The sequence below is a fragment of the Oncorhynchus tshawytscha genome, linkage group LG26 (assembly GCF_018296145.1).
Source record: "Oncorhynchus tshawytscha isolate Ot180627B linkage group LG26, Otsh_v2.0, whole genome shotgun sequence".
In the NCBI taxonomy this organism is placed as follows: domain Eukaryota; kingdom Metazoa; phylum Chordata; class Actinopteri; order Salmoniformes; family Salmonidae; genus Oncorhynchus; species Oncorhynchus tshawytscha.
The window spans coordinates 41,302,978-41,330,477 of NC_056454.1; the positions used below are offsets into that span (position 1 = coordinate 41,302,978).

The window sequence follows — 27,500 nt, forward strand, 5'->3', positions numbered from 1 at the left end:
CCTGCATCAATGTGGTTCTGAGTGATGGTTTACGACACTCTTTTACATCATCTGTGGTTTATGTGTGTCAATGGCAGAATAACGTTAAAAACTCGTTAACTATGATTGATGGTGATGGTCGTCTTTGCTCGATGTAACCCACAAAGTAATACATGGTACCAGGGGTGAACGTTGCTCTCTTCTATTGCGGGACCACAGGGATCAATATATTCAATACCTTCACGTTCCTCTCTTCTATAGCGGGACCACAGGGATCAATGTGTTTGGTATAAATGACACTAGAGTTAGAGAAAGATTGCTGCGGGAAGGTGAGTTACATTTGGACACTACAGTAAAAATCTGTCAGGCGAAAGATTGTATCGACTCTTTTTAAACTCACTTCCCTCACAGTCATCACTGTTAAGAGTCAGAGAAGCAGAGACAAATGGGAGAAGGATGAAGAGGGATGATGTGAAATAGACAGAGCCAGGCCACAGAGAGTTGGAGGGAGATTGTGAGAATGTGCGTGAGTATGTGAAGACAGGCCCGATGGAGCCTGTTCAATCAATCAATCACTATAGAGTCTAAAATGTATTATAAACTGGGTGGTTTGAGCCCTGAATGCGGGCATGACCCCCAAAAAATTGGCAATATACCACACCACCTCTGGCCTTATTGCTTAATTATACAGCAGGGGTTCTCAAACTTTTTGGGCCGGGGACCCCTTTTGTGATAGCAAATTCTTCACGGAACCCCTCACAACCTGAGTGAGATAGAAATAGCATACAAGGAGTTTTACTCTGACTTTGGCAGTGCATGTCATCGGCCCTGGGAAGGAACATTCTAAAGGCCCATCTCGTCATCGGAGAGCAAATGTTGCAGTTTTCAAGCTAATTTCCTGCAATTCCAAACATCTCTAATTTGGTAAAAAGCTGAGGGATGAGCATGGAGAAATGTAACCACTCTCAAATTCACAGACAGAGCTATGGATGCAAGGACTGACAATCCATGATATCAAAATAATAGTTTTATCCAAGTTTTGAGGCTATATAGTGTTTATTTACATTTACGTTGTTTAAAAACATTGGTGTAAAACAAGCTAATATGTTATGCTCTGATGGGGTATGTCAGTAGAACTAACCTCATGAGGCATTTATAAGTTATATTTTTCACTAATCAATGGGTATATCATGGTATTGCATAAATGGATGTAGCAACCAAGGATTTTAGATTTAAATTAGTGTGTGTGCACAGTTGAAGTCAGAAGTTTACATACACCTGAGCCAAATACATTTAAACTCAGTTTTTCCCTATTCCTGACAATTAATAATAGTAAAAATGCCCTGTCTTTAGGTTAGTTAGGATCACCACTTTATTTTAAGAATGTGAAATGTCAGAATAATATAATTTCTTTCCAGCTTTTATTTCTTTCATCACATTCCCAGAGGGTCAGAAGCTTACATACAATAAATTAGTATTTGATGGCATAGCCTTTATATTGTTTAACTTGGGTCAAGTTAGCCTTCCACAAGCTTCCCACAATAAGTTGGGTGAATTTTGTCCCATTCCTGTAACTGAGTCAGGTTTGTAGGCCTCCTTGCTCGCACACGCTTTTTCAGTTCTGCCCACAAATTTTCCATTGAGGTCAGGGCTTTGTGATGGCCACTCCAATACCTTGACTATGTTGTCCTTAAGCCATTTTGTCACAACTTTGGAAGTATGCTTGGGGTCATTGTCCATTTGGAAGACCCATTTGCGACCAAGCTTTAACTTCCTGACTGATGTCTTGAGATGTTTGCTGCCTCATGATGCTATCTATTTTGTGAAGTGCACCAGACCCCCCTGCAGCAAATCACCCCACAGCATGATGCTGCCACGGTTGGGATGGTGTTATTCGGCTTGCAAGCCTCCCCCTTTTTCCTCTAAACATAACGATTGTCATTATGGCCAAACAGTTCTATTTTTGTTTCATCAGATAAGAGGACTTTTCTCCAAAAAGTACGATCTTTGTCCCCATGTGCATCATATTGATTGATATAAAACATAGCTATGGCAGCTATTAGTGTACTGCTCCCCATGTCACTCGATAACAGTACGGCCCCTCCCTGCCTGTTAGAGTGGCACCTCTCTCCCTCCGTTCGGAACGGGTCTCTAAATATATTTACACATATTGGGTCCAACTTTTTGGACCCGTGAAGACCTGTACTCTGGGCTGGGCTGTGGATCAGCTCCTTTACTTCCTGATTGTCGTGGTAATGAGCAGCTAATTGGTCGTTTTCAGACCAGTGGTTACATCGCACAACAGCTGTTGGCGCTCCGTTGCCATGAAGCAGACTTAAAAGACTTTACAGCTTCACTGATTACTGGTGTTGGCTCCAAATCAGAGAGAAATCACTCATTTACCATCATTTACCAACCGAGACAGCAAATAGAGAGAACGAAGGGGAGAGTGAGCGTGAGAGAGAGAGCGAAAGCAAGAGAGAGAGAGAATGTGAAAGTGAGAGAAAATGTGAGGGTTGAGGTTCATTTGCATTCATTGAAACATTTACACCTTCAAACCAATATCCTACAATTATACTATCACATTGGATATGTGAAGATTGTGCACTTAATTATATATAATGGAATAAATTGTAAGGGCCATAAGGGCTGATAACTGCCATTGCATACCTTATATAGCTATCTATCTAGAACGGAAATGTTGTTGGTTTGATGAGGCAACCTTTTTAAATCTCTACCGCAGCATCAATCTACAGAAGTGTAGAACAGGTTGCATTTCCTGGCAGCAGTGAGATGAGACTATTCCAGGATTAACCGAGCCACTCCTTTCTCTGCTTCCTTTGCCTTGCCTTAACCTCAGCAGGCCTTGCACTTCACCACATGGGTAGGTGAATCAGAGAGGGGCAGAGGAAGACTTCTTTGACATCACAAGGTAGAAAAAGGGGGCTATAAAAAGACATCTCCTGGTATATAAAACATGGCGACGACTTTGAGGAAAGATTCTAAAATAACTGATTCATCACACTGATGTCTCACGACAGAGTTTTCTGTGTTGGTGTTTGCAGCTGTGAGCATTTGTGAGCATTTGTGAGCATTTGTGTCTATTTGTGTATGTGTGTGCGTGCGTGCGTGCATGTCCGCGTGTGTGTGTCTCTCACCACTTCAGGAAGCAGCTTGGTGGCCAGGTCATGGATGGCTTTTCCCAGAATGCACAGGGAGGACAAGATGAAGACCACCCCAAGGACCACACATGCTCTGTGGACAGACAGAAACCAAAACATATCACCGCATAATGCATACCATACCATTACCATACCATACTATTACCATACCATACCATTACCATACCATACCATACCATTACCATACCATACTATACCATACCATTACACTCTTAGAAAAAGGGTTCTTTGTGGGGGGATAGGATTCTACCAACAACTGTTTTCATCAGAAGAACCCCTTTTGGAAGAAAGGGTTCTTTGATGATTCTTTGGAAGGCAAGAAGGATTCTTTAGAAGGCAAGAAGGGTTCTACATATAACAATATATAATATTTCCCAGCATGCTCTGATGCAGGGAGATTTTCAGAATGGTTTGATTTGCTGTAATATCAGTGTTTTTGTATGTACAGTACGTTGCTTGGGTTGATTCATTTTATGCTACACAAAGATAAATCCAATCTGTTAATAATTAGATGTGTTGCACCCGTTACTGAGATGTTTGTTCCATTACAAATGATTGAGGTAGTCTCAGTATCCATTCTTCCCTACCCTGGCAGTCATTCTGAATATAGGTTGCAGGTGATTAACAATTCAACTTGTTGGATATCCTAACTCTGAATGGATTCCAACAGGAATTATACATCACTTTGCAAGCCAACATCATGTGACTTGATAATGAGCCCTGATGTGGCCTATAAACCAGGAAATTCCTAACAACACTGTGTTAGGGTATAACTAGGCCCTCAAAATAAGGCCTTATGATATGTCATGTATTTCATGTATTGTCATAAATAATGACATTTAAAGGATAATAATGCTGGTGGAACCGTTCATAGAGGGTTCTAGGAAGAACCCTCCAAAAACAAAAAGGTTTATCGGTAGAACCCTTCACAGACAGTTCTAGGAAGAACCTTTAGATGATAAAATGGTTCTTGGTAGAACCGTTCATAGAGAGTTCTTCATAGAGGGTGGGAGGAAGGGAGTTCTTTGGGGTGGGAGGGAGTTTTTTGAAGAACCGTACACACTACAAAGGGTTCTATCCAGCACCAAAAAGGTTCCCTATGGGGAAAAACCAGAGAACCCTGGTTCTACATAGCAAGTATTTTTTCTAATAGTGTAGATTTTATGTGGTAAATGTAGGATTATTTAGTGTGATATATGCATAAATTGTATAAAGGGTATAAATTATAATTTGTGCGTTACATGGGTTTACTGAAGGTTGATTCCCTTGTCATCATCCAGTAAAAATGGAAGAAAAAATCTGAACTAAAATACATTTTAAAGTTAACAAATTGCCTTGCAGTTTTTGTTAGCTTCACCTCTCTGTGGTACACTTGAATTGCTGTACTGGTTCTCCAGGGACCAAGAGCTGTTTGTGAGTGTTATTTTAACACAGGTTTAATCAGGCATAGAGAGGAAGGGGAGATCTGTTCGCATTAAACAAAAGTGAAAGGTGTCAGTTCTCTGGGTTCCTGGCAACGGTTCCAGCAGCAGCTTCACAGTTTAGTGCCTCTTTGGAGCCGGAGAAAGATGTTTTCTTCCTTCGTCATTACTTCCCCATTTATCTCCGGTTGCGCAACATTTCTATAGGCTATGCAATTGCGTGAGAAAACAGAGTGATGGCCTCTATTAAAAAGAGGAGGATCCCATCAGCTTTCTATAGGCTGGGCCTACTATATTTATTTGTCTCAACCGTCCTAATATGAAGCACATTGCTTATCTTTTCAACAGGATTATAACCTACACGGTTGGCATGAAAATTAACCATGGGAATAGCATCCTCCATTCGCTATTTAAGTGCATAGATACCATGATTTTTCCCCCCCTTCCCTGTTTTGAGACATGTGCATGATAACGATACATTCTAAATAAAAAAATAATTTCACACATATATTCTTTTGAACTAATTTCACACTATGACTTGTGAATGATATAGTATGACTTGTGAATGATATATTATCACTTGTGAATGATATATTATGACATGTGAATGATATATTATCACTTGTGAATGATATATTATCACTTGTGAATGATATATTATGACTTGTGAATGATATATTATGACTTGTGAATGATATATTATGACTTGTGAATGATATATTATGACTTGTGAATGATATATTATGACTTGTGAATGATATATTATCACTTGTGAATGATATATTATGACTTGTGAATGATATATTATGACTTGTGAATGATATATTATGACTTGTGAATGATATATTATGACTTGTGAATGATATATTATGACTTGTGAATGATATATTATCACTTGTGAATGATATATTATGACTTGTGAATGATATATTATCACTTGTGAATGATATATTATCACTTGTGAATGATATATTATCACTTGTGAATGATATATTATCACTTGTGAATGATATATTATCACTTGTGAATGATATATTATCACTTGTGAATGATATATTATCACTTGTGAATGATATATTATCACTTGTGAATGATATATTATCACTTGTGAATGATATATTATCACTTGTGAATGACGCCCAGCTTAAGGCAAGAAACAGCGCATGCTATTTTTTGTGACTTTTTCAAATAACAGTCACACACCTTGTGTAGCCTAGCCCATAGGCCTATATATTTAAAAAATGTTTGTATCACAACTAAAGTGGCCAAAAATCTTCTTAAAGTCAAGCACATTAATCTGCTTTATAACGTGTGTAGAGCCTAACTGGCATACATGTGCAGAGGGTAAGTTTCAAGTTTGGGGAAGATAATTTTCACCATAAAAATGCACCTTTATAATAAAAGATGACATGCATAATCACATTTGCAGTCACTTTTGAGAATGGTGTTTTCCTGCTACTAGAACATTTGTGCTTATAGCTTACTGCCGTGTGCATATTCCTGCGCTTCTAATGTGAAGAAATAGCTGAACAGTTTGTCAACATTTTAGGCTAAACGTATTAATTTGGGATCTATCAGATCCAACAACTGTCCCAGACTATGTTTGGAATATTTTTTTCTCGCACAGTATAGAATAGGTCAACTTTTGGGGGATAGTAGATTGACATAGGCTAGTGCTTTTGCTGTTTGTTAGGCTTACCCATCTTGTTGGCTGACGAATAGTAAATCTGGACAGTTCTTCCAATATCTTCAATATGCGCCTCGGAATTGGATGAGGACGCGGGCAGTTGCGTCCCCAATGTGTCTGTCTTCACTTGTAGCCTGTGCGATAGATCCAATCACATGACGGAGAGCCATGTGAGTGAGAAGTGCTTCGGAGCGAGCAGCCGGGAGAAGGGAATTATAATTATAATATTCAGCCCAAGGGCACAACTGTCACGCCCTGACCTTAAAGATCCTTTTTACGTCTCAATTTGGTTTGATCAGGGTGTGATTTGGGGTGGGTATTCTATTTTCTATTATTTGTATTTCTATGTTTTGGCCGGGTGTGGTTCTCAATCAGGGACAGCTGTTGATCGTTGTCTCTGATTGAGAACCATACTTAGGTAGCCCTTTTCCCACCTGTCTTTGTGGGAAGTTGACTTTTGTTTATGGCACATAGCCTGTAGCTTCACGGTTGTTTTCCCTTTTGTTGTTTTGTTGGCGTCATTTTCTATAATAAAAGAAAATGTACGCTTACCACGCTGCACCGTGGTCCACTTCCTTCAACAGTCGTGACAACAACGGCCACTGCCAGCAAAAGGCATGGATTTTATTAGGGTGCATTACGACCATACAAAGGAACTGCCGCTAGGAAATTTGTGGCATTATCAAGTGCTTGTAAAATTGTGAATGAGAGACTGATGAAGTGTCTCCAGAGCTCATGCCTTTCATGCAACTTTTTTCAAAGCATCATTAGAGTCGCATCATGCAGCCTTAGTATGTATTAAAAATCAAAACATATAGCCCAATATTTGTATCACAACTAAAGTTACATAAATAACTCTAAATGAAGCAGATAGGAGTACCTATTTCTTTGTTAACCGCCCAACACAGAATAGCTGCTTGTGCGCCCTCCCTCTGAAATTATCTGGGGAAAAGATCCTTTCTATTTTATTCAGCTTTGTTCAATTTTATTCTTCATTCTATAAAATAATATAAAATAATGCCACAGAATTCTAAGCAATTCTTGTCTGCTAAATGAACTAGTGTAGCGCACAGCCATATGGCATAGCCAGATCAGGGCCTAACATAAGGCCAAAAGGATGGTGTAGGCTATATTACATGGATTTATTCGATTTTTCAAAATGTAGATGTTCCAAAGGTCTGCATCAGTGGCTTGTAGGCTGTGTGTGAATGCCAGCAGATTATATATTTGTTTATATTAATAGTTATTTGCTTGACAATCATCGGCTGAAAAAGTGTCATGACCCCCACAGCCCTATGTACAAGACACTGATATAAATTCAAGGAAAATTGAATTTAATCCAGTAGGCTACTAGGGGAGAACTGTTCTATGCTGGTGAACACGGAACATTCTATTTGGGAACACCATGCAACGTTCAATTTTGTGGCCGTTTTACTTACATGTATTCCCTATGGGCAGAGTGGACAGCTGCTGCATTGCTATAACGCCACAGCACGATGATTGAAGATAGCACGTCCAACGTGGCGTCAAACTGTAAAGACAGGCATTAGGTCTCCAGTGGGGATGCATCAAATAGTAAAATAGTAAAATAACATGCATCATATTCACTGTCTACAGTCCCACCATCCATTCCACTACTACCCTAAACTCCCTATATTTTCCACTAGAGTAGCGTGGTTATTGAACTGCAGGATTCTGTACTGTGAGACCAACACATCTATCCCCTGTGGTGCCATTAACGGCCTACTACTACAGCTCAGCAGACGGAAGACGGACTCAAGCCTGCAGGCACTACCAGACACACTCACTGTGGTTGTAATTATACTGCTACCCTCTGGTTTCATGCAGCTATAGCTACCAACTAGCACACAATTACTTTGGGATATTAATTCCTTAGAAAAGTGGGGAAACACACACGTTAACAGTGCCGTTTCTTTTTGTTAAAACATAGATGCCACCAACTGCCTTAACAGCTCAGTGTTGTTATCAACATCCATGTCTTCAGTAACCTGTCCTGGTATACCTGACATGGAATTATAGGGTGCTTTAATTGCATTCTAGGCGCCATTCTTGTTTGTTTTATATTTTAGTTGTGTTGTTTGTATATCGTTGAATAAAACATCAGTGTGTCAGTGTTTTGTTATGTTTTGTGTTGTTTTGTTTTTTGTGGCCCCAGAAAGAGTAGCTGCTGCTTCTGCAAAAGCTAATGGGGATCCAAATGAAGAAATAAACCAGAGCTTCCTACTACAGTGTCTGTAGCATATAAATAAAAACAGAAGGGATTCTATTTCTATGGTCTGTGGGGACTGCTCTGTTATCACAGTGTTCTGATGTGTTCTCATGCTTCCCTGGCTGTTACCAAGGAGACGATGGCAGCATCGCATCCGAACCCAACCAGCGTTAATAAATGAACACCATGACTTTATGACTAATTAATATGTATAAATGGAACTCACGGCAAATCCGAAGGCTGATGCGCTGTGTCTCATGAATGAAACAGCTAGAGAGAGAAGAGAGAGAGAGGGAGAGAGAGGAGAGAGAGAGAGAGAGAGAGAGAGAGAGAGAGAGAGAGAGAGAGGAGAGAGACAGGAGAGAGAGGAGAGAAGAGAGAGAGGAGAGAGAGAGAGAGAGAGAGAGAGGAGAGAGAGGGAGAGAGAGAAGAGAGAGAGGAGAGAGAGGAGAGATAGAGAAGAGAGAGAGAGGGAGAGAGAGAGAGAGAGAGAGAAGAGAGAGAGAGGGAGAGAGAGGAGAGAGAGAGAGAGAGAGAGAGAGAGAGAGAGAGAGAGGAGAGAGAGAGAGGAGAGAGTTGGAGAGAGAGGAGAGAGAGAGGAGAGAGAGAGAAGAGAGAGAGGAGAGAGAGGGAGAGATAGGAGAGAGTTGGAGAGAGAGGGGAGAGAGAGAAGAGAGAGGAGAGAGAGAGAGAGAGAGAGAGGAGAGAGAGGAGAGAAGAGAGAGGAGAGAGAGAGAGAGAGAGAGGAGAGAGGAGAGAGAGGAGAGAGAAAATAAATGGTTGCCTGGGGAACAAAAAGCATCGGGTTCTAACAGCAAAAGGAATGGTTACTGTAACATCCATGTAAATATTGCTCTCCCACACGCAAACATGCACACACTTTTTATTATGGAAGAGTTCTCTCCCTGGTTGGGAGAAAGATCAAAACACTGATAACCTATTCTGTTTGTACATAATTCATATTATCAGCACACCTAAGAGGAGCATTAATTATTCACAGACTAGCACTTTGCTGTACTCATCTCTGAGCAAAAAATGGTATGGATTTGAACAGCTATAATCCTACACAGGGAAGGGTTGAAATACATTGAGAATAATGGTTTGTGAACACATTCCATTCGATTCCTTTTCAATACTCAGTTGTTAGAGTTGAGAATGCAATAGAAGAATGATCCATTGAAGCATCTTGTGCGTCAGTAGCATTTGACTGAGTCTCATTGGTTATAATAACACGCTTTATTCATCTGATTCTGTCCCGATATTCTCCTGTTCACAACATCGTGTTCTGTTCCTTCTGGCTTGTGAAGCTGAGGGCTTTAAAATTTCCTCTGTGATGCGTTCGTTTTCAGGTCGACAACAGTCACACAGGACTCCCTGACGCGAGGAAGATCACCATGGAGACGGGCAGTCTGAGTGAGAACTGCGCTGGAGGAGAGTTTGTTTGTCTTCACCAGGGTTTTTATCGCAGTCTCTTTGATCTACCACTCAATGGCTGCCATAAAGGTTATGATGGTCTGGGTCTTAGAAGGCTTAAAAAGGTTCTGTGGTGAAGGGTGCCATGGTGACAGACAGACCCACGATGCATGAAGGTACGACACTGGCAGACTGGCACCACATTAAAAATACCAACAACCTCTTTTCCCCTCCGTCATCACCGTAGGCCAGGTCGATACTAACAATACAAACAGACACCCGAAGGATAGAGTGACAGGTGGGCCTGTAAGTGTGATGGGAGGGAGGGGCTAGTGGGTGATGTGAGGGAGGGGCTAGTGGGTGATGGGAGGGAGGGAGGGGCTGGTGGGTGATGGGAGGGAGGGAGGGGCTGGTGGGTGATGGGAGGGAGGGAGGGGCTGGTGGGTGATGGGAGGGAGGGGGCTGGTGGGTGATGGGAGGGAGGGGGCTGGTGGGTGATGGGAGGGAGGGAGGGGGCTGGTGGGTGATGGGAGGAAGGGAGGGGCCGGTGGGTGATGTGAGGGAGGGGCTGGTGGGTGATGTGAGGGAGGGGCTAGTGGGTGATGTGAGGGAGGGCTGGTGGGTATGTGAGGAAGGGAGGGGCTGGTGGGTGGTGAGTGAGGGAGGGGCTGGTGGGTGATGTGAGGAAGGGAGGGGCTGGTGGGTGATGTGAGGGAGGGCTGGTGGGTGATGTGAGGGAGGGCTGGTGGGGGTGAGGGAGGGCTGGTGGGTGATGTGAGGGAGGGCTGGTGGTGATGTGAGGGAGGGCTGGTGGGTGATGTGAGGGAGGGCTGGTGGGTGATGAGGGAGGGCTGGTGGGTGATGTGAGGGAGGGGCTGGTGGGTGATGGGAGGAAGGGAGGGGCTGGTGGGAGGAAGGGAGGGGCTGGTGATTGATGGGAGGAAGGGAGGGGCTGGTGATTGATGGTATTGAGCCATTCTAATGCGTGTAGCCTTGGTGAGGTTAGTTGAAGTAAGTCGAAGAAACATCAATTAGTATTTATTGGAGGGACAAGAGTCTTAAGAAGACATGAAAACGTCAGTGTCGCTTGCATATAAAACATAAGAGATACAACAGTCTGTTAGCTGAGACAGCATAACAGGGTGAAGCAGGATGAGTGGATCTGTTGGCTGTACTGTCAACATCCAGTCCTCTACAGGGAGCCCTGGCTTAGTGTGTTCCCAGCCCAGGCCGTCTGGAGGGAGGCTGGATCGAGACACCAGGATGCCAGCCAACACAGCCTGTCAAGGCCTGCCTAGGCTCCACGCTCTCTTCTCCCAGACCAGAACTGCATCACAAAATGGCACCCAATTCCATATACAGTGCCCTGGTCAAAACAGTGATGTTTCTTTCTGCTGAAACACAGATGGCACCAACTGCCTTAACAGCTCAGCGTTGGTTTATTAATCTCCACGTCTTCAGTAACCTGTATTGGGAATAGGGTGCCATTTGGGAAGTACCCCAGGACGATAGTCTGCAAGCACCGCACCCACATTAGCAGACAGACAGACAATGAGCGGCATAGAACCAGGGATGCATGCTGCCACAACTTAAGGCACTTCCTCATAACAGATACAGAACCCAGAAGAAGACGAATAGTATAGCAGGTCACTACAGGGATTCTAATCATTAGCCTTGCCACCAACTGCAGAATTTCTAACCAGCACAGCAGCTAGCCTATAACAATAGCAATTGTATCTTTGTCACGGCTCAAAGAGGAATCATTAATCCATGCAGAGAAACCATGGGAGGTAATGAAGAGGGACATTGGGAATACAGCAAGAGAGGCTTTCTTGCTGGTGAAATGGGTCAGGGACCAAGGTAAGCCTGTAAGGGGGCTAGTGGGTGATAGGAGGGAGGGAGGGGCTGGTGGGTGATGGGAGGGAGGGGGCTGGTGGTTGATGGGAGTGAGGGAGGGGCTGGTGGGTGATGGGAGGGAGGGAGGGGCTGGTGGGTGATGGGAGGGAGGGAGCTGGTGGGTGGGTGATAGGAGGGAGGGAGCTGGTGGGTGATGGGAGGGAGGGTGGGGCTGGTGGGTGATGGGAGGGAGGGAGGGGCTGGTGGGTGATGGGAGGAGGGGTGGGGCTGGTGGTGATGGGAGGGAGGGAGGGGCTGGTGGGTGATGGGAGGGAGGGAGGGGCTGGTGGGTGATGGGAGGGAGGGGCTGGTGGGTGATGGGAGGGAGGGGCTGGTGGGTGATGGAAGGGAGGGGCTGGTGGTTGATGGTATTGAGCCATTCTAATGAGTGTAGCCTTGGTGAGGTTAGTTGAAGAAAGTCGAAGAAACATCGCTCAGTATTTATAGGATGAATAAGACTCTTGAGAAGGCATGAAAACATCAATTTCGCTCTATTCTCTGTTGCTGATATACTGTTAGTAATTGGTTTACTCAGCTTTGCTTTCAGAGGCACTCGGCATCTCAGAAAAAAAACAGTTCAGTGTAAAAGCAAAGCAAAATACCACAGTACTCAGCTGATAACACAGATTTATCAGGGAGTCAACCAGGGCTGGCAGACAAGCAGCCCTGTAGCTGGGGAAGAGGACATAGATATAGAAAGATATAGACGAGGTTGTTGTTATAGTTGATAGAGGCTGCTACCATTGTTGGCTTGATGACTGCACTATCGACATATTCACATCTGATTCATTCTTACACACAATGTATACATCATCTTCTGTGGAAAACATACAGGAGAGTTTTGAATCTAATTTATTCTGTTGTATTCTGTAGAAAATGTAGTCAACAGAGAGGTGGCTCCTCTGTCTCCGAGGTATTAAAGTTAAATTGTGTAACTCTTCCCTCCTCATCTTCGACCATCCCCTCTAACTCAGACAGCCTTTTCTCATCTTCTCCTCTCTCCCTCTCTCTCCCTCTGTATGTCCAACACTGATCAGAGAATTGAGACTGGGTATTTCCCTAAGTGAGACAAATAGCAGTGTCACTCTCTGTTACGGTTTTCTAGGTGTGAAGGATAGTCGGACCAAAATGCAGCGTGTAGATTGCGATCCATGTTTAATGAACAACGTGAAACACGAATAAACACAAAACAAAGAACGTAACGAAAACCGAAACAGCCTCTACTTGTGTAAATAAATAAAGAGATAGGAACAACGACACTAAGGACAATCACCCACAACAAACTCAAAGAATATGGCTGCCTAAATATGGTTCCCAATCAGAGACAACGATAAACACCTGCCTCTGATTGAGAACCACTCCAGACAGCCATAGACCTTGCTAGATAACCCCACTAGCTACAATCCCAATACAAACACACCAAAACCCCAAGACAAAACACACCACAATACAAAACCCCATGCCACACCCTGGCCTGACCCAATACATGAAGACAAACACAAAATACTTAGACCAGGGCGTGACACTCTCAGCGGCAACTAAACACATCTCATTTCTTTACCTCATTTCTCAACATGTCAGATACACATTTGTACACATACGGTACCAGTCAAAGGTTTGGACTCATTCAAGGGTTATACTTTATTTTGACTATTTTCTACATTGTAAAATAATAGTGAAAACATTCAAACTATGAAATAACTCATATGGAATCATGTAGTAGCCAAAAAAAGTGTTAAAAATATCAAAATATATTTTAGATTTTAGATTCTTCAAAGTAGCCACAGTTTTTCTTGACGACAGCTTTGCACACTCTTGGGATTCTCTCAACCAGCTTCACCTGGAATGCTTTTCAAACAGTCTTGAAGGAGTTCCCACATATGCTGAGCACTCGTTGGTGGCTTTTCCTGAGCACTTGTTGGTTGGCTTTTCCAACTCAACCCAAACCATCTCAACTGGGTTGAAGTCAGGTGATTGTGGAGGCCAGGTCATCTGATGCAGCACTCCATCACTCTCCTTCTTAGTCAAATAGCCTTTATACAGCCTGGAGGTGTGTAAACCCCTTGAATGAGTAGGTGTGTCCAAACTTTTGACTGATACTGTATATGACTACGACTTTGCCACAGCATCTTGAAAAACTTCAGACATTAACTTAGAGTAAGTAAGTAAGTTTACACTGAGATATTCCAGGCCATGCTGTGTTTAGATGAAACCTTTTAAGTTATAGTGAAGAAGTGATATGCCTAATGCATAAACTTCATATTCGTGCCATTATGTATGGCTTAAAGTGTCATCAAGGCAAAGGGTGGTTACTTTGAAGAATCTCAAATATATATTTTTTAAATAGAATTGTTTAACCATTTTTTGTTACCACAAGTGTTATTTCATAGTGTTGATGTCTTCACTATTATTCTACAATGTAGAAAATAGTACAAATAAAGAAAAACCCTTGAATGAGTAGATGTGTCCTGAACAGGCAGTTAACCCACTGTTCATAGGCCGTCATTGAAAATAAGAATTTGTTCTTAACTGACTTGCCTAGTTAAATAAAGGTTAAATAAAATAAATGAATAAAACACTAGGCTTGGGTGGTATACCGTATACCGGGGTATTTGGAAATAGCCACTGGATAGTTTGTCAATACCGTTGAATCTATTCCTTTGAAGTTTTTTAATACATTTGTTGCTACTTTTTACAAAGTACATACCTGCAGTTAACTTGTGCAGTATGTTAGGAGGTAAAATGGATCACGTTCTTCATTTAACCTGTCACATTATTTTGCATGATGAAGCTGAGCCAGTCGAGTGTTTGTTTGTCAATGGCACAACGGATGAAAGCGTGAGCAGGTGAGTCCAGCTGTGTATTGACCGGGGTCGTGTTTTATATTGAAAGTCAACCGTGTTTTTTGCTTCAATAGACTGATCAGGGACGTGCAACTATACTTTTTCTTTTCAGAAAATACATCAGTGCAACACATTCAGCAGAAAATAGCTTAATTTTCATCAGATGACAACAGATGTGCATCGCAATTTGGCTGGTAGCCACACAAGTAAATGAGCTGACAATGAAAGAGCAAGTATTTTTTTGCAAAAATGATGCATGTTTGTTATCAATGTTTATCATAGAAAGACCGGCTACATTTCCTAATGTTTTGTTTAAAGTTAATCTGCCATTTTACTGGAGAAAAGTAGGTTGGCTACACTGAGAAAAGTAACAGAGAAAAGTAGCTCAAATCAAATCAAATGTTATTGGTCACATACACATGTTTAGCAGATGTTAATGCGAGTGTAGTGAAATGCTTGTGCTTCTAGTTCTGACAATGCAGTAATATCTAACAAGTAATCTAACAATTTCACAACAACTACCTTATACACACACAAGTGTAAAGGGATGAATAAGAATATGTACATATAAATATAGGGATGAGCGATGGCCGAACGGCACAGGCAGGATGCAGTAGATGGTATAGAGTACAGTATATACATATACATATGAGATGAGTAGTGTAGGGTATGTAAACATTATATAAAGTGGCATTGTTTAAAGTGACTAGTAACACATTTATTACATCCGATTATTAATTATTAAAGTGGCTAGAAATTTGAGTCTGTATGTTGGCAGCAGCCACTCAATGTGAGTGATGGCAACTGAGAAGTGAGAAGTGCAACTGAAGCATGAAATTAGTCTGATGCCGAGGCTGAAATTACAATAAGCATTTTTACATCTATTTACAAAACATAGCAAGATAGTTCTTATGTGTTTTCTCTTTTCTTCCTGCGTGAAAACACAGAATTCTGTTTTAATGCAACTCCTAAATTTAATTTAGTGATTCATCTAAGTAAGAGGCTGGATTAATAAGGTGACGGGGCATCATATTGTGTAAGCTTTCGGACATGATTGAGAAGTCAAAGCCCGTTGGATGAATTATTTGTACAGCTGCCACTACCTTGATTTCCTTGCGTTTGTCCTCCTCTCTGTTCTCCACCTGTCTTGTCCTCCTCCCCTTCTCTGACCTCAGCAGGCAGGCCCGTTCCCCTAGCGCAGGTATTCCCAAACTGGGGTAAGGGTACGAGCAATGCCGGCCGGGGGTACGCCAAATAAAAACGTGATTCACATTTTTTTTCTCACATTTTCAAACCGTCTATTTATATTTTCCAACAGGGCTATACATTTTTTTCTCGCCTGAGGAGCCTCGTTTCACCGCCACAAATAAAATTGAACAATCTAGTGTTCAGCGAAATAACAACACAATTTCAAATACAGGTAGCCTCGTCAAATAATTAACATCTGGCAACTGGCATAACATGAACCGTTACTCTCGAGGGAATTCCACTAACGGTCCATATCTGGGGCAAAGTATTGACACAATTTTTTAATTGGGAGACGAGCTGAAAGTTTTCTTTACTGACCATAATTTTCACTTGTCTGACCGCTTGCATTATGACGAGTTTCTTACACGACTGGCCTATCTGGGTGATGTTTCTTTCTCGCCTGAATGATCTGAATCTAGAATTACAGGGACAGATTACAACTATATTCAATGTGCGGGACAACATTGAGGCTATGATTAAGAACTTGGAGCTCTTCTCTGTCTGAATGAACAAAGACAACTCACAGGTCTTTCCATCATTGTGTGATTTTTTTGCGTGCAAATGAACACACATGTGAACCGTGAAATTATGGTATGCCTGTCACTTTCCTATAATTTCCAAAACTTGCTTATTGCGCTGCAGACTACACGCACATTGTACATTCAGATCCAAAGAACCAGACGAGCAGCTTGTGGCTGTGGCTGATGCTCCTGAGGGCTGACAAACTTTACTCCACAGCAATGTCTCAAAATGTGGCAACCGCAATGAGCTGTTGACCTGAGAGGAAGTGGCTTGGTGGAACGATGTCCTGATGAAGGCAGCTTGCTGTCTAATGTACTCTATTGTATCTGAGCGATAGAGTGTGCAGTCTCCACCTAAAGGAAGAACTCTGCATCCTAGAGTGTGAATCAAATCAAATTTTATTTGTCACATGCGCCAAATACAACAGGTGTAGACCTTAGTGTGAAATGCTTACTTACAAGCCCTTAAGCCCTTAACTCTTTCTTGAACTGCATTGTTGGTTAAGAAAAATATTTACTAAATTTACTAAAGTAAAATATTATAAAAAGTAACACAATAAAATAACAATAACGAGGCTATATACAGGGGTTCCGGCACTGAGTCAATGTGAGGGGTACATGTTAGTTGAGGTCATTTGTACATGTAGTCATGGGTAAAGTGACTATGCATAGATAATAGACAGCGCGTAGTGGCAGTGAAAAAAACAAATGGGGGGGGGTGTCAATGTAAATAGTCTGGGTGGCCATTTCATTAATTGTTCAGTAGTCTTATGGCTTGGCATTTTGGTCCCAGACTTGTCGCTCTGGTACCACTTGCCGTGCGGTAGCAGAGAGAACAGTCTATGACTAGGGTGATTGGATTTTTTGACAATGTTTTGGGCCTTCCTCTGACACCGCCTAGTAAATAGGTCCTTGATGGCAGGAAGCTTGGCCACAGTGATGTACTGGGCCGTATGCATTTCACTCTGTAGCGCCTTACGGTCAGATGCCGAGCAGTTGCCATACCAGGCAGTGATGCAACTGGTCACGATGTTCTCGATGGTGCAGCTGCAGAACTTTTGAGGATCTGGGGACCCATGCCAAATCTTTTCAGTCTCCTGAGGGGGAAAAGGTGTTGTCGTGCCCTCTTCACGACTGTCTTGGTGTGTTTGGACCATGATAGTTCATTGGTGATGAGGACATCAAGGAACTTGAAACTCTCGACCCACTCCACTACAGCCCAGTCGATGTTAATGGGGGCCTGTTCGGCCACTTTTCCTGTCGTCCACAATCAGCTCCTTTTTCTTGCTCACATTGAGGGAGAGCTTTCTAACCTCCTCCCTATAGGCTGGCTTATCGTTGTCGGTGATAAGGCCTATGACTTTTGTGTGGTCAGCAAATGTAATGATTGTGTTGGAGTCGTGTTTGGCCACGCAGGCGTGGGTTAACAGGGAGTACAAGAAGGGACTAAGCATGCACCTCTGAGGGGTCCCAGTGTTGAGGATCAGCTTTGTGGACACTATGGTGTTGAAAGCTGAGCTGTAGTCAGTGAACATTATTCTCACATAGGTGTTCCTTTTGTCCCGGGGGTTAAATGGCAGTGTGGAGTGCGATTGAGATTGCGTCATCTGTGGATCTGTTGGGGCGGTAAGCGAATTGGAGGGTGTCTAGGGTTTCCGGGATGATGGTGTTGATGTGAGCCATGACCAGCCTTTCAAAGCACTTCATGGCTACCAATGTGAGTGCTACGGAGCAGTAATCATTTAGGCAGGTTACCTTCCCTTTATTGGGCACAGGGACTATGGTGGTCTGGTTGGTACCCAGTCCTAAGTACTTTTAATGAACCCGAGGGTAAATCCCTGAGAGGGGATCAATACTAATTCCATGAGAACAAATAGTCACAGGAATAATTTGTGGCTAAAAAAAAAACTTTTATTTACATCCCATCTTCCCAGTGGAGAGACCCAGATTCCTGGGTGGGAAATTGAGTTGCAGGGCAGAGTGATGCCAATTTTTATTGAAATGTTTGATTTTCCCTTTATTTAACTAGGCAACTCAGTTAAGAACAAATTCTTACTTTCAATGACAGCCTAGGAACAGTGGGTTAACTGCCTTGTTCAGGAGGAGAACAACAGATGTTTACCTTGTCAGCTTGGGGATTTGATCTTGCAACCTTCCGGTAACTAGTCCAACGCTCTAACCACTAGGCTACCTGCTGCAGTGATAAGGAGGGGAGTAGAGGTGAGGGGCGGGGCGGGGCGGGGGTGATCCACCACGCCCTCCTGTAATACCAGTCAATGATCCTGGGAGAGTCCAACTGAATTGGGGAGGGTCATCTGCAATCTGCATCCATATAGCATCTCTAATGTTACACTAAACAAAAATATAAACATGTAAAGTGTTGGTCCCATGTTTCATGAGCTGAAATAAAAGATCCAAGAAGTTGTCCATATGCACAAAAAGCTTCTTTCTAATGTTAGTGAACATTTCTCCTTTGCCAAGATAATCCATCCACCTCACCTCACAGGCATATCAAGAAGCTGATTAAACAGCATGATCATTACACAGGTGTAGTGCACCTTGTGCTGGGGACAATAAAAGGCCACTCTAAAATGTGCAGTTTTGTCACACAACACAATGCCACAGATGTCTCAAGTTTTCAGGGAGCATGCAGTTGGCATGGTGAATGTCCACCAGAGCTGTTGCCAGAGAATTGAATATTCATTTCTCTACCATAAGCCTTCTCCAATGTTGTTTTAGAGAATTTGGCAGTACATCCAATCGGCCTCACAACCGTCATGTGGGCGAGTGGTTTGCTGATATCAACGTTGTGAACAGAGTGCCCCATGGTGGCGGTGTGGTTATGTTATGGGCAGGCATAAGCTACGGACAAAGAACACAATTGCCTTTTATCGATGGCAATTTGAATGCACAGAGATACCGTGACGAGATCCTGAGGCCCACTGTGAGCCCCACTGTGAGCCCCATTGTGAGCCCCATTGTGAGCCCCATTGTGAGCCCCATTGTGAGCCCCATTGTGAGGCCCACTGTGAGCCCCATTGTGAGCCCCATTGTGAGCCCCATTGTGAGCCCCACTGTGAGCCCCATTGTGAGCCCCACTGTGAGCCCCATTGTGAGCCCCACTGTGAGCCCCATTGTGAGCCCCACTGTGAGCCCCATTGTGAGCCCCATTGTGAGCCCCATTGTGAGCCCCATTGTGAGGCCCACTGTGAGCCCCATTGTGAGCCCCATTGTGAGCCCCATTGTGAGCCCCATTGTGAGCCCCACTGTGAGCCCCATTGTGAGGCCCACTGTGAGCCCCATTGTGAGCCCCATTGTGAGCCCCATTGTGAGGCCCACTGTGAGCCCCATTGTGAGCCCCATTGTGAGCCCCATTGTGAGCCCCATTGTGAGCCCCATTGTGAGCCCCATTGTGAGGCCCATTGTGAGCCCCACTGTGAGCCCCATTGTGAGCCCCATTGTGAGCCCCATTGTGAGCCCCATTGTGAGCCCCATTGTGAGCCCCATTGTGAGCCCCATTGTGAGCCCCATTGTGAGCCCCATTGTGAGCCCCACTGTGAGCCCCATTGTGAGCCCCATTGTGAGCCCCACTGTGAGCCCCATTGTGAGCCCCATTGTGAGCCCCATTGTGAGCCCCATTGTGAGCCCCATTGTGAGCCCCATTGTGAGCCCCATTGTGAGCCCCATTGTGAGCCCCATTTTTCTAAAGGTATGTATTCTCAGTCATGTGAAATCTTTTGATCAGGGCCTTATGAACTTATTTAAATTGGCTGATTTTCTTATATGAACTGTAACTCAGTAAAATCTTTTAAAATAGTTATATTTTTGTTCAGTATAGATGCAGTGCTGTCAGAGAACAATACATAAACCCCCCCTCTGAGTGTAGAGAGAACAGAAAGAAAGAAAGAAAGTAAGAAAGAAAGAGAGCGAGAGAGAGAGACTGATCTTGAGAATGCAGCAGTAATTGGTTTTGTGATTTCAATGGCTATCAATGAATATGTGAAATGAAATAATCTGCTTGGCAAAAGCCTCAGTGCCAGTGATATTGAGTGGGAGAATAGGAACACTGCTTCCATGAACGTATCCACTTTGCCATGGAGAGACTGTTAGCTAGCCTGGTTGTTCCATTAGTCAGGCTAATGTTGATGCTCTGAGATTGATTCCTATAGTATAGTCCTATTACACTGTATCTCAGTGAGAACATCTTATACCATTTTAATCTATAGTAGTTTAAATGGTCCATAGGTTGTTATTGGTTATTGGTGGTTTAGAGAAAACGATATTAGAGTAATGCAACCCAGAATGTAACACGCTTCACCAAAGTGAGTGCCATTATTCCAGGAAAACACAGAGTTCATTGAAATAATGAGGAGAAAAAAACTAGAATCTAGCTCAGAGGAAGACTTTCAAACTTTTGTGGAAATGGGAATGCTCTAGAAATCAATGTCAGGTAACTCCAAATGATGAATATTCAGATCCCTGAGGTGTGTGTGTGTGTGTGTGTGTGTGTGTGTGTGTGTGTGTACTGGTGCACGTCTGCATGTACTACATAAGAGTGAGGTTGAGAAAAGGGTCATTAAGAGGTTAGCTATGGCTTAGTGTTTTTTTTAAATTATTTGTTAAGGGAGGGTGTTAAGGGAGCTAGCGTACAAGCATTTCACTGTAACTTTTATACCTGCAGTGAACTGTGAATGTGATAATTACAATTTGATTTGATTTTACGTGATTTAGTCCTTTATCTTGGTCTGTTAGCTAATTGTCTCATGTTGATAAAGATAACTAAATCCCTGGTGCAGCAGCAGCTTGTTAAAACAAAGCCCTTGGTTTCCGGATCTTTCCTCCTTAATTAACAGGCTCCCACTGCAGACCGCTCAGACTGCTCCCCTTCCTAGCAAATCACACCCTCCGTCCTCCCCTTCACAGATCTCTCAGACTGCTCCCCTTCCTAGCAAATCACACCCTCCGTCCTCCCCTTCACAGATCTCTCAGACCGCTCCCCTTCCTCCCAAATCACCACCTTCGTCCTCCCCTTCACAGAGCCTGAGACCACTCCTCTTCACAGCGGCCCAATTTAAAAGTAGACACATCTGACATGGCTTTCCCCCACTGCTGAGCTGCAATATGTTGTGTTTAATAATTCAGACCCTACAGCACTAGGTGGCTCTGCTCCGGCTGAGAGGACCGCTCCAGTCCACAGCCTGCAGAACCAGGGGAAGAGCCAACCTCCCTCTCTCCCCCTGCTTCCCCCTCCTTCTCCTGCCTCCCTATTTCCCCCACCTCCCTATTTCCCCCCACCTCCCTATTTCCCCCAGCCTCCCCTGCCCTGCCTCCCCCCCCCTCTCTCTCACTCCCACAGTCCACACTGGCTCCCCCAGCCTCCCTTTTCCTGCAGTACCTCCCAGGCTCTCTCCCACATCGATTTCAGTGCAAACAATCGATTCCTTTAGTAAGGGAAGTGCCACCTGGGATTCGGCTGCCTGCCACCGAGGCTTCTGTTGTTATGATGAGTTAGTGCCAAAGAAAGTGGGGTGCAGGCGCCTAGACTAAAGCAGGGTACAAATATACAGTACATTACAGGAGACAGTCCTTGGTGGTATCAACATTGACCCACAACAACAAAAAGGACATGGAAAGTGGAACAAATGTTATATTCTGAGGTAAAACAGTCTCTACAGTGTCAGTACATATGATACACAGTATTTTCTTCACAGCTCTGAGTAACATCATGCCGTGTGCTGAAGGAAATCTCTGAACATTCTCTCGGGAAAACACAGCATAGCAACAGCATCACCTTTCAAAGTCCCCCAGGTTGTTTAGTTCACTGACTGTCTGCAAAGGCTTACAGCACCTCATTATAATAAATACAAAACTCACTCGCTGTTGACTCCAGTACTAATTAAATCCTGTGGGATTGCGTCTGCCTACTGTAATCTACTGCATCTACCACACACAGCTCACAGCATTAGAGTTAGTTTTGTCTGCTGCTGGCAAATTACAGTTATATCCATTTGGAAAGCATGTTTGCACTTTTAAAGATCTGCAGGTGGAGAACTGTCCAATCTACAGCATCAGACTGATGTAATTTCAGTTGAGCCGTGGAAGGGCGCAGTGAGACGCCAACAGAGGAATAGCTTAATTGGGAGAATTCAGGACAAATATGACGGAGCGAAATAATTGATGTGTGTTTTCTCAGTCCGGTGTTCACCATCAAAGCCCTGAAAGACAGACCTTGACTGTAAGAACCTTCACCTTCACCATCAAAGCCCTGAAAGACAGACCTTGACTGTAAGAACCTTCATCTTCACCATCAAAGCCCTGAAAGACAGACCTTGACTGTAAGAACCTTCACCATCAAAGCCCTGAAAGACAGACCTTGACTGTAAGAACCTTCACCATCAAAGCCCTGAAAGACAGACCTTGACTGTAAGAACCTTCACCATCAAAGCCCTGAAAGACAGACCTTGACTGTAAGAACCATCACCTTCACCATCAAAGCCCTGAAAGACAGACCTTGACTGTAAGAACCTTCACCTTCACCATTAAAGCCCTGAAAGACAGACCTTGACTGTAAGAACCTTCACCTTCACCATCAAAGCCCTGAAAGACAGACCTTGACTGTAAGAACCTTCACCTTCACCATCAAAGCCCTGAAAGACAGACCTTGACTGTAAGAACCTTCAGAAAACAATGGCAATAGAGGGTTAGAGATCTAACCATGTTACCACCACTGACAATGGCCACAACTATGTGCCCCATGTTCTCCTGGGCACACGCTGGTTGAATCAACGATGTTTCCGTTGAACCAACGTGGAATAGCAGTTGACTTCACCACTGTGCCCAGTGGGATAGTTTAATGGAAAAATCACTGGTATAAATTCAACTTTAAGGGGAGAGGGCTGAATAAGAGTGAGGATTCTTCAACACATAATACAGTTACAGTTTAGGATGTACAGTGCCTTGCGAAAGTATTCGGCCCCCTTGAACTTTGTGACCTTTTGCCACATTTCAGGCTTCAAACATAAAGATATAAAACTGTATTTTTTGTGAAGAATCAACAACAAGTGGGACACAATCATGAAGTGGAACGACATTTATTGGATATTTCAAACTTTTTTAACAAATCAAAAACTGAAAAATTGGGCGTGCAAAATTATTCAGCCCCTTTACTTTCAGTGCAGCAAACTCTCTCCAGAAGTTCAGTGAGGATCTCTGAATGATCCAATGTTGACCTAAATGACTAATGATGATAAATACAATCCACCTGTGTGTAATCAAGTCTCCGTATAAATGCACCTGCACTGTGATAGTCTCAGAGGTCCGTTAAAAGCGCAGAGAGCATCATGAAGAACAAGGAACACACCAGGCAGGTCCGAGATACTGTTGTGAAGAAGTTTAAAGCCGGATTTGGATACAAAAAGATTTCCCAAGCTTTAAACATCCCAAGGAGCACTGTGCAAGCGATAATATTGAAATGGAAGGAGTATCAGACCACTGCAAATCTACCAAGACCTGGCCATCCCTCTAAACTTTCAGCTCATACAAGGAGAAGACTGATCAGAGATGCAGCCAAGAGGCCCATGATCACTCTGGATGAACTGCAGAGATCTACAGCTGAGGTGGGAGACTCTGTCCATAGGACAACAATCAGTCGTATATTGCACAAATCTGGCCTTTATGGAAGAGTGGCAAGAAGAAAGCCATTTCTTAAAGATATCCATAAAAAGTGTTGTTTAAAGTTTGCCACAAGCCACCTGGGAGACACACCAAACATGTGGAAGAAGGTGCTCTGGTCAGATGAAACCAAAATTGAACTTTTTGGCAACAACGCAAAACGTTATGTTTGGCGTAAAAGCAACACAGCTCATGACCTGAACACACCATCCCTACTGTCAAACATGGTGGTGGCAGCATCATGGTTTGGGCCTGCTTTTCTTCAGCAGGGACAGGGAAGATGGTTAAAATTGATGGGAAGATGGATGGAGCCAAATACAGGACCATTCTGGAAGAAAACCTGATGGAGTCTGCAAAAGACCTGAGACTGGGACGGAGATTTGTCTTCCAACAAGACAATGATCCAAAACATAAAGCAAAATCTACAATGGAATGGTTCAAAAATAAACATATCCAGGTGTTAGAATGGCCAAGTCAAAGTCCAGACCTGAATCCAATCGAGAATCTGTGGAAAGAACAGAAAACTGCTGTTCACAAATGCTCTCCATCCAACCTCACTGAGCTCGAGCTGTTTTGCAAGGAGGAATGGGAAAAAAATTCAGTCTCTCGATGTGCAAAACTGATAGAGACATACCCCAAGCGACTTACAGCTGTAATCGCAGCAAACGGTGGCGCTACAAAGTATTAACTTAAGGGGGCTGAATAATTTTGCACGCCCAATTTTTCAGTTTTTGATTTGTTAAAAAAGTTTGAAATATCCAATAAATGTCGTTCCACTTCATGATTGTGTCCCACTTGTTGTTGATTCTTCACAAAAAAGTACAGTTTTATATCTTTATGTTTGAAGCCTGAAATGTGGCAAAAGGTCGCAAAGTTCAAGGGGGCCGAATACTTTCGCAAGGCACTGTATGACCTGTGTGTATTAAAGTGTTTTGTTGAGGCTTACAGCGTGTGATGTTGCTCTGCTGTTGCTATGTTAATCTCCCACGTGGAATGACTTAATACCACACACAGACACACAAGCACACATGCACACCTACACACCTAAACACACACACACGCACACACAAAGAAACACACAGACTGTGTAGTAAATACACAAACACATTCACCTTTCCCTTGCAGCTATTTCAGCTTAGCCACCAACACATTAAAGGCCAAACAACATTACAACCATTTACTAAACAAACGTATTATTAGCTTTCAAATCTTTGAGGACTGCTTATTTGCCAGTGGCAAGAATTTACACTGCCGCAGCTGATATCAAGCAGTTTATGATTCATTATCCTGGATTACTGTAGGGTAATTAAACAGTCTGGATATAAAAAAGAAAAAAGCCTTTAGACAGGATGAGAACAGGATATCAGGGCTCTACAGCGCAACCATTTAACTAAATATTTTGCTGTGCGACCTGGAACTTTTATTTAGGAGCACCAGTGTTTCTAGGAAAATTCAAGATTCTAGCTTTAATATAAGAAATAGTTGTCATTGTGTTCCTAAACATCTCTTCTATGAGACTACATTTTTCAATTTAGGCACACGCAGGGATGTCAGAGTAGAGCCCTGGATATATCTGTTTGGTTTCTGTCGCGAAGCCAACTGAGTGCAGAGCTGAGTCTGACAGCTGCCTGGTGCTTGCCTTGATGTGTGAAAAGGTACGCTTTGTAACCAGCGCTACCTTGGCATGTCTAATCTGAGGAGATGGATCGAGGTCACTAACAGCAGCCTAGTGCCGTCTCCTCCTAGCTCCATGTAGGTTCCATGGTTCCACGGAGCCTCTTGAGACCAGGCTAACTAACTGGGACTGGCTGTGGAGTCATCTCCTTTTTTCCATGAATATCATTATTCAGCTGAGCTCAGATTACATACAGACCGACCAGCAATGGTCCTCTGTACTACACCTGCTCCATCCTAACCCTCCCTTTACAGCCACATAAACACACACACACACAGGAATGCACACACACAAGCAACACACACACACACACACACACACACACACACACACACACACACACACACACACACACACACACACACACACACACACGCTTCTCAGCAGGTGAATCTGTTGTCCAGTGTGAGCGATGAAAAGGCAATAGGTTGTTTTTTTCATCAGGTAATCAGTCTGATGGAGAAGGAAATGTTTGCAGCATCCCTCTACAGCTCTGTATCTACAGGGTTTGCAGCATCCCTCTACAGCTCTGTATCTACAGGGTTTGCAGCATCCCTCTACAGCTCTGTATCTACAGGGTTTGCAGCATCCCTCTACAGCTCTGTATCTACAGGGTTTGCAGCATCACTCTACAGCTCTGTATCTACAGGGTTTGCAGCATCCCTCTACAGCTCTGTATCTACAGGGTTTGCAGCATCACTCTACAGCTCTGTATCAACAGGGTTTGCAGCATCACTCTACAGCTCTGTATCAACAGGGTTTGCAGCATCACTCTACAGCTCTGTATCTACAGGGTTTGCAGCATCACACTACAGCTCTGTATCAACAGGGTTTGCAGCATCACGCTACAGCTCTGTATCTACAGGGTTTGCAGCATCACTCTACAGCTCTGTATCTACAGGGTTCGCAGTATCACACTACAGCTCTTTCTCCAGAGGGTTTGTCAGTCTCAAATAGATGACTGTCAGCAGGCACAGATGTGTCATGTTTCTGGCCTCAGTTGTCTTTCACCATCCCTCGCTCTCTCTGCCACTTTATTATCATTCCTCTCAGTCCCTTTTTGAGATTCTGCTGGGTTTCACTCTTCTCTTTCCCTCTCCTACTCCAGGGCAAATAACAGCATCTGGTTACTGGCTGGCTGACGCCCAGCTGACAGTTATACCGAGGGCAGTGGCCCTTGAAGAACTTTAAACAGTTACCGTCTGCCTGCTCTCTGCGGTAGTGCTCCTCTTCAGCTCTCCACAGAGAGTCTCTGGTGAGTTTCTCCTCTCTATAACAACAAATGTGGGTTGTGGAACATCTCACAGAGAGAGTCCAGTGTGTGCTGTGCAATCTCTTCTATCACTTTCTCTCTGTTTCTCTTCCTCTCCCTCTCTTTGTCTCTCACTCCTGCCCAGAAAGCCCAGACTCTCTCTATCTACTGCTCACAGACACATTGACTGCTCGTCTGTTCCTACTCAATTTTCTTATCAAGATTGAGTTAAACTGAGCAATGATTGTACTGATAAACAATAGGGGTGTTACGGAACCCTGAAGTGGCTAGTAATTCACTGCATTCCTGGAAGGGTCACTCTTACTCGTGTTTATCCACAGTGGCTGCAGTAGCCTACAGTATATGTTGACCAGGAACATATAGCCTACATGTTGACCAGGAAAATATCAGCTGAACACAGGTATTCACAGCTCTGGTCACTGGGACACTATACTAGACTCAGGTATTCATAGCTCTGATCA

At 43.5% G+C, this 27,500-nt stretch overlaps 1 protein-coding gene across 2 annotated transcripts in view; it reads right to left on the reverse strand.

Moving 5' to 3' along the window:
* The window catches only part of LOC112225636 (transmembrane protein 163), a 100,611-nt gene that overhangs the window by 10,431 nt on the left and 62,680 nt on the right, over nt 1-27,500 (reverse strand). For both annotated transcript variants that reach the window (XM_042306649.1, XM_042306648.1), the window contains exons 3-5: nt 8,726-8,769; nt 7,709-7,800; nt 3,138-3,234 (exon numbers count right to left, since the gene is read on the reverse strand). In XM_042306649.1, coding sequence (XP_042162583.1) covers nt 3,138-3,234; nt 7,709-7,800; nt 8,726-8,769 — 233 coding nt within the window. The remainder of the gene's footprint in view (nt 1-3,137; nt 3,235-7,708; nt 7,801-8,725; nt 8,770-27,500) is intronic.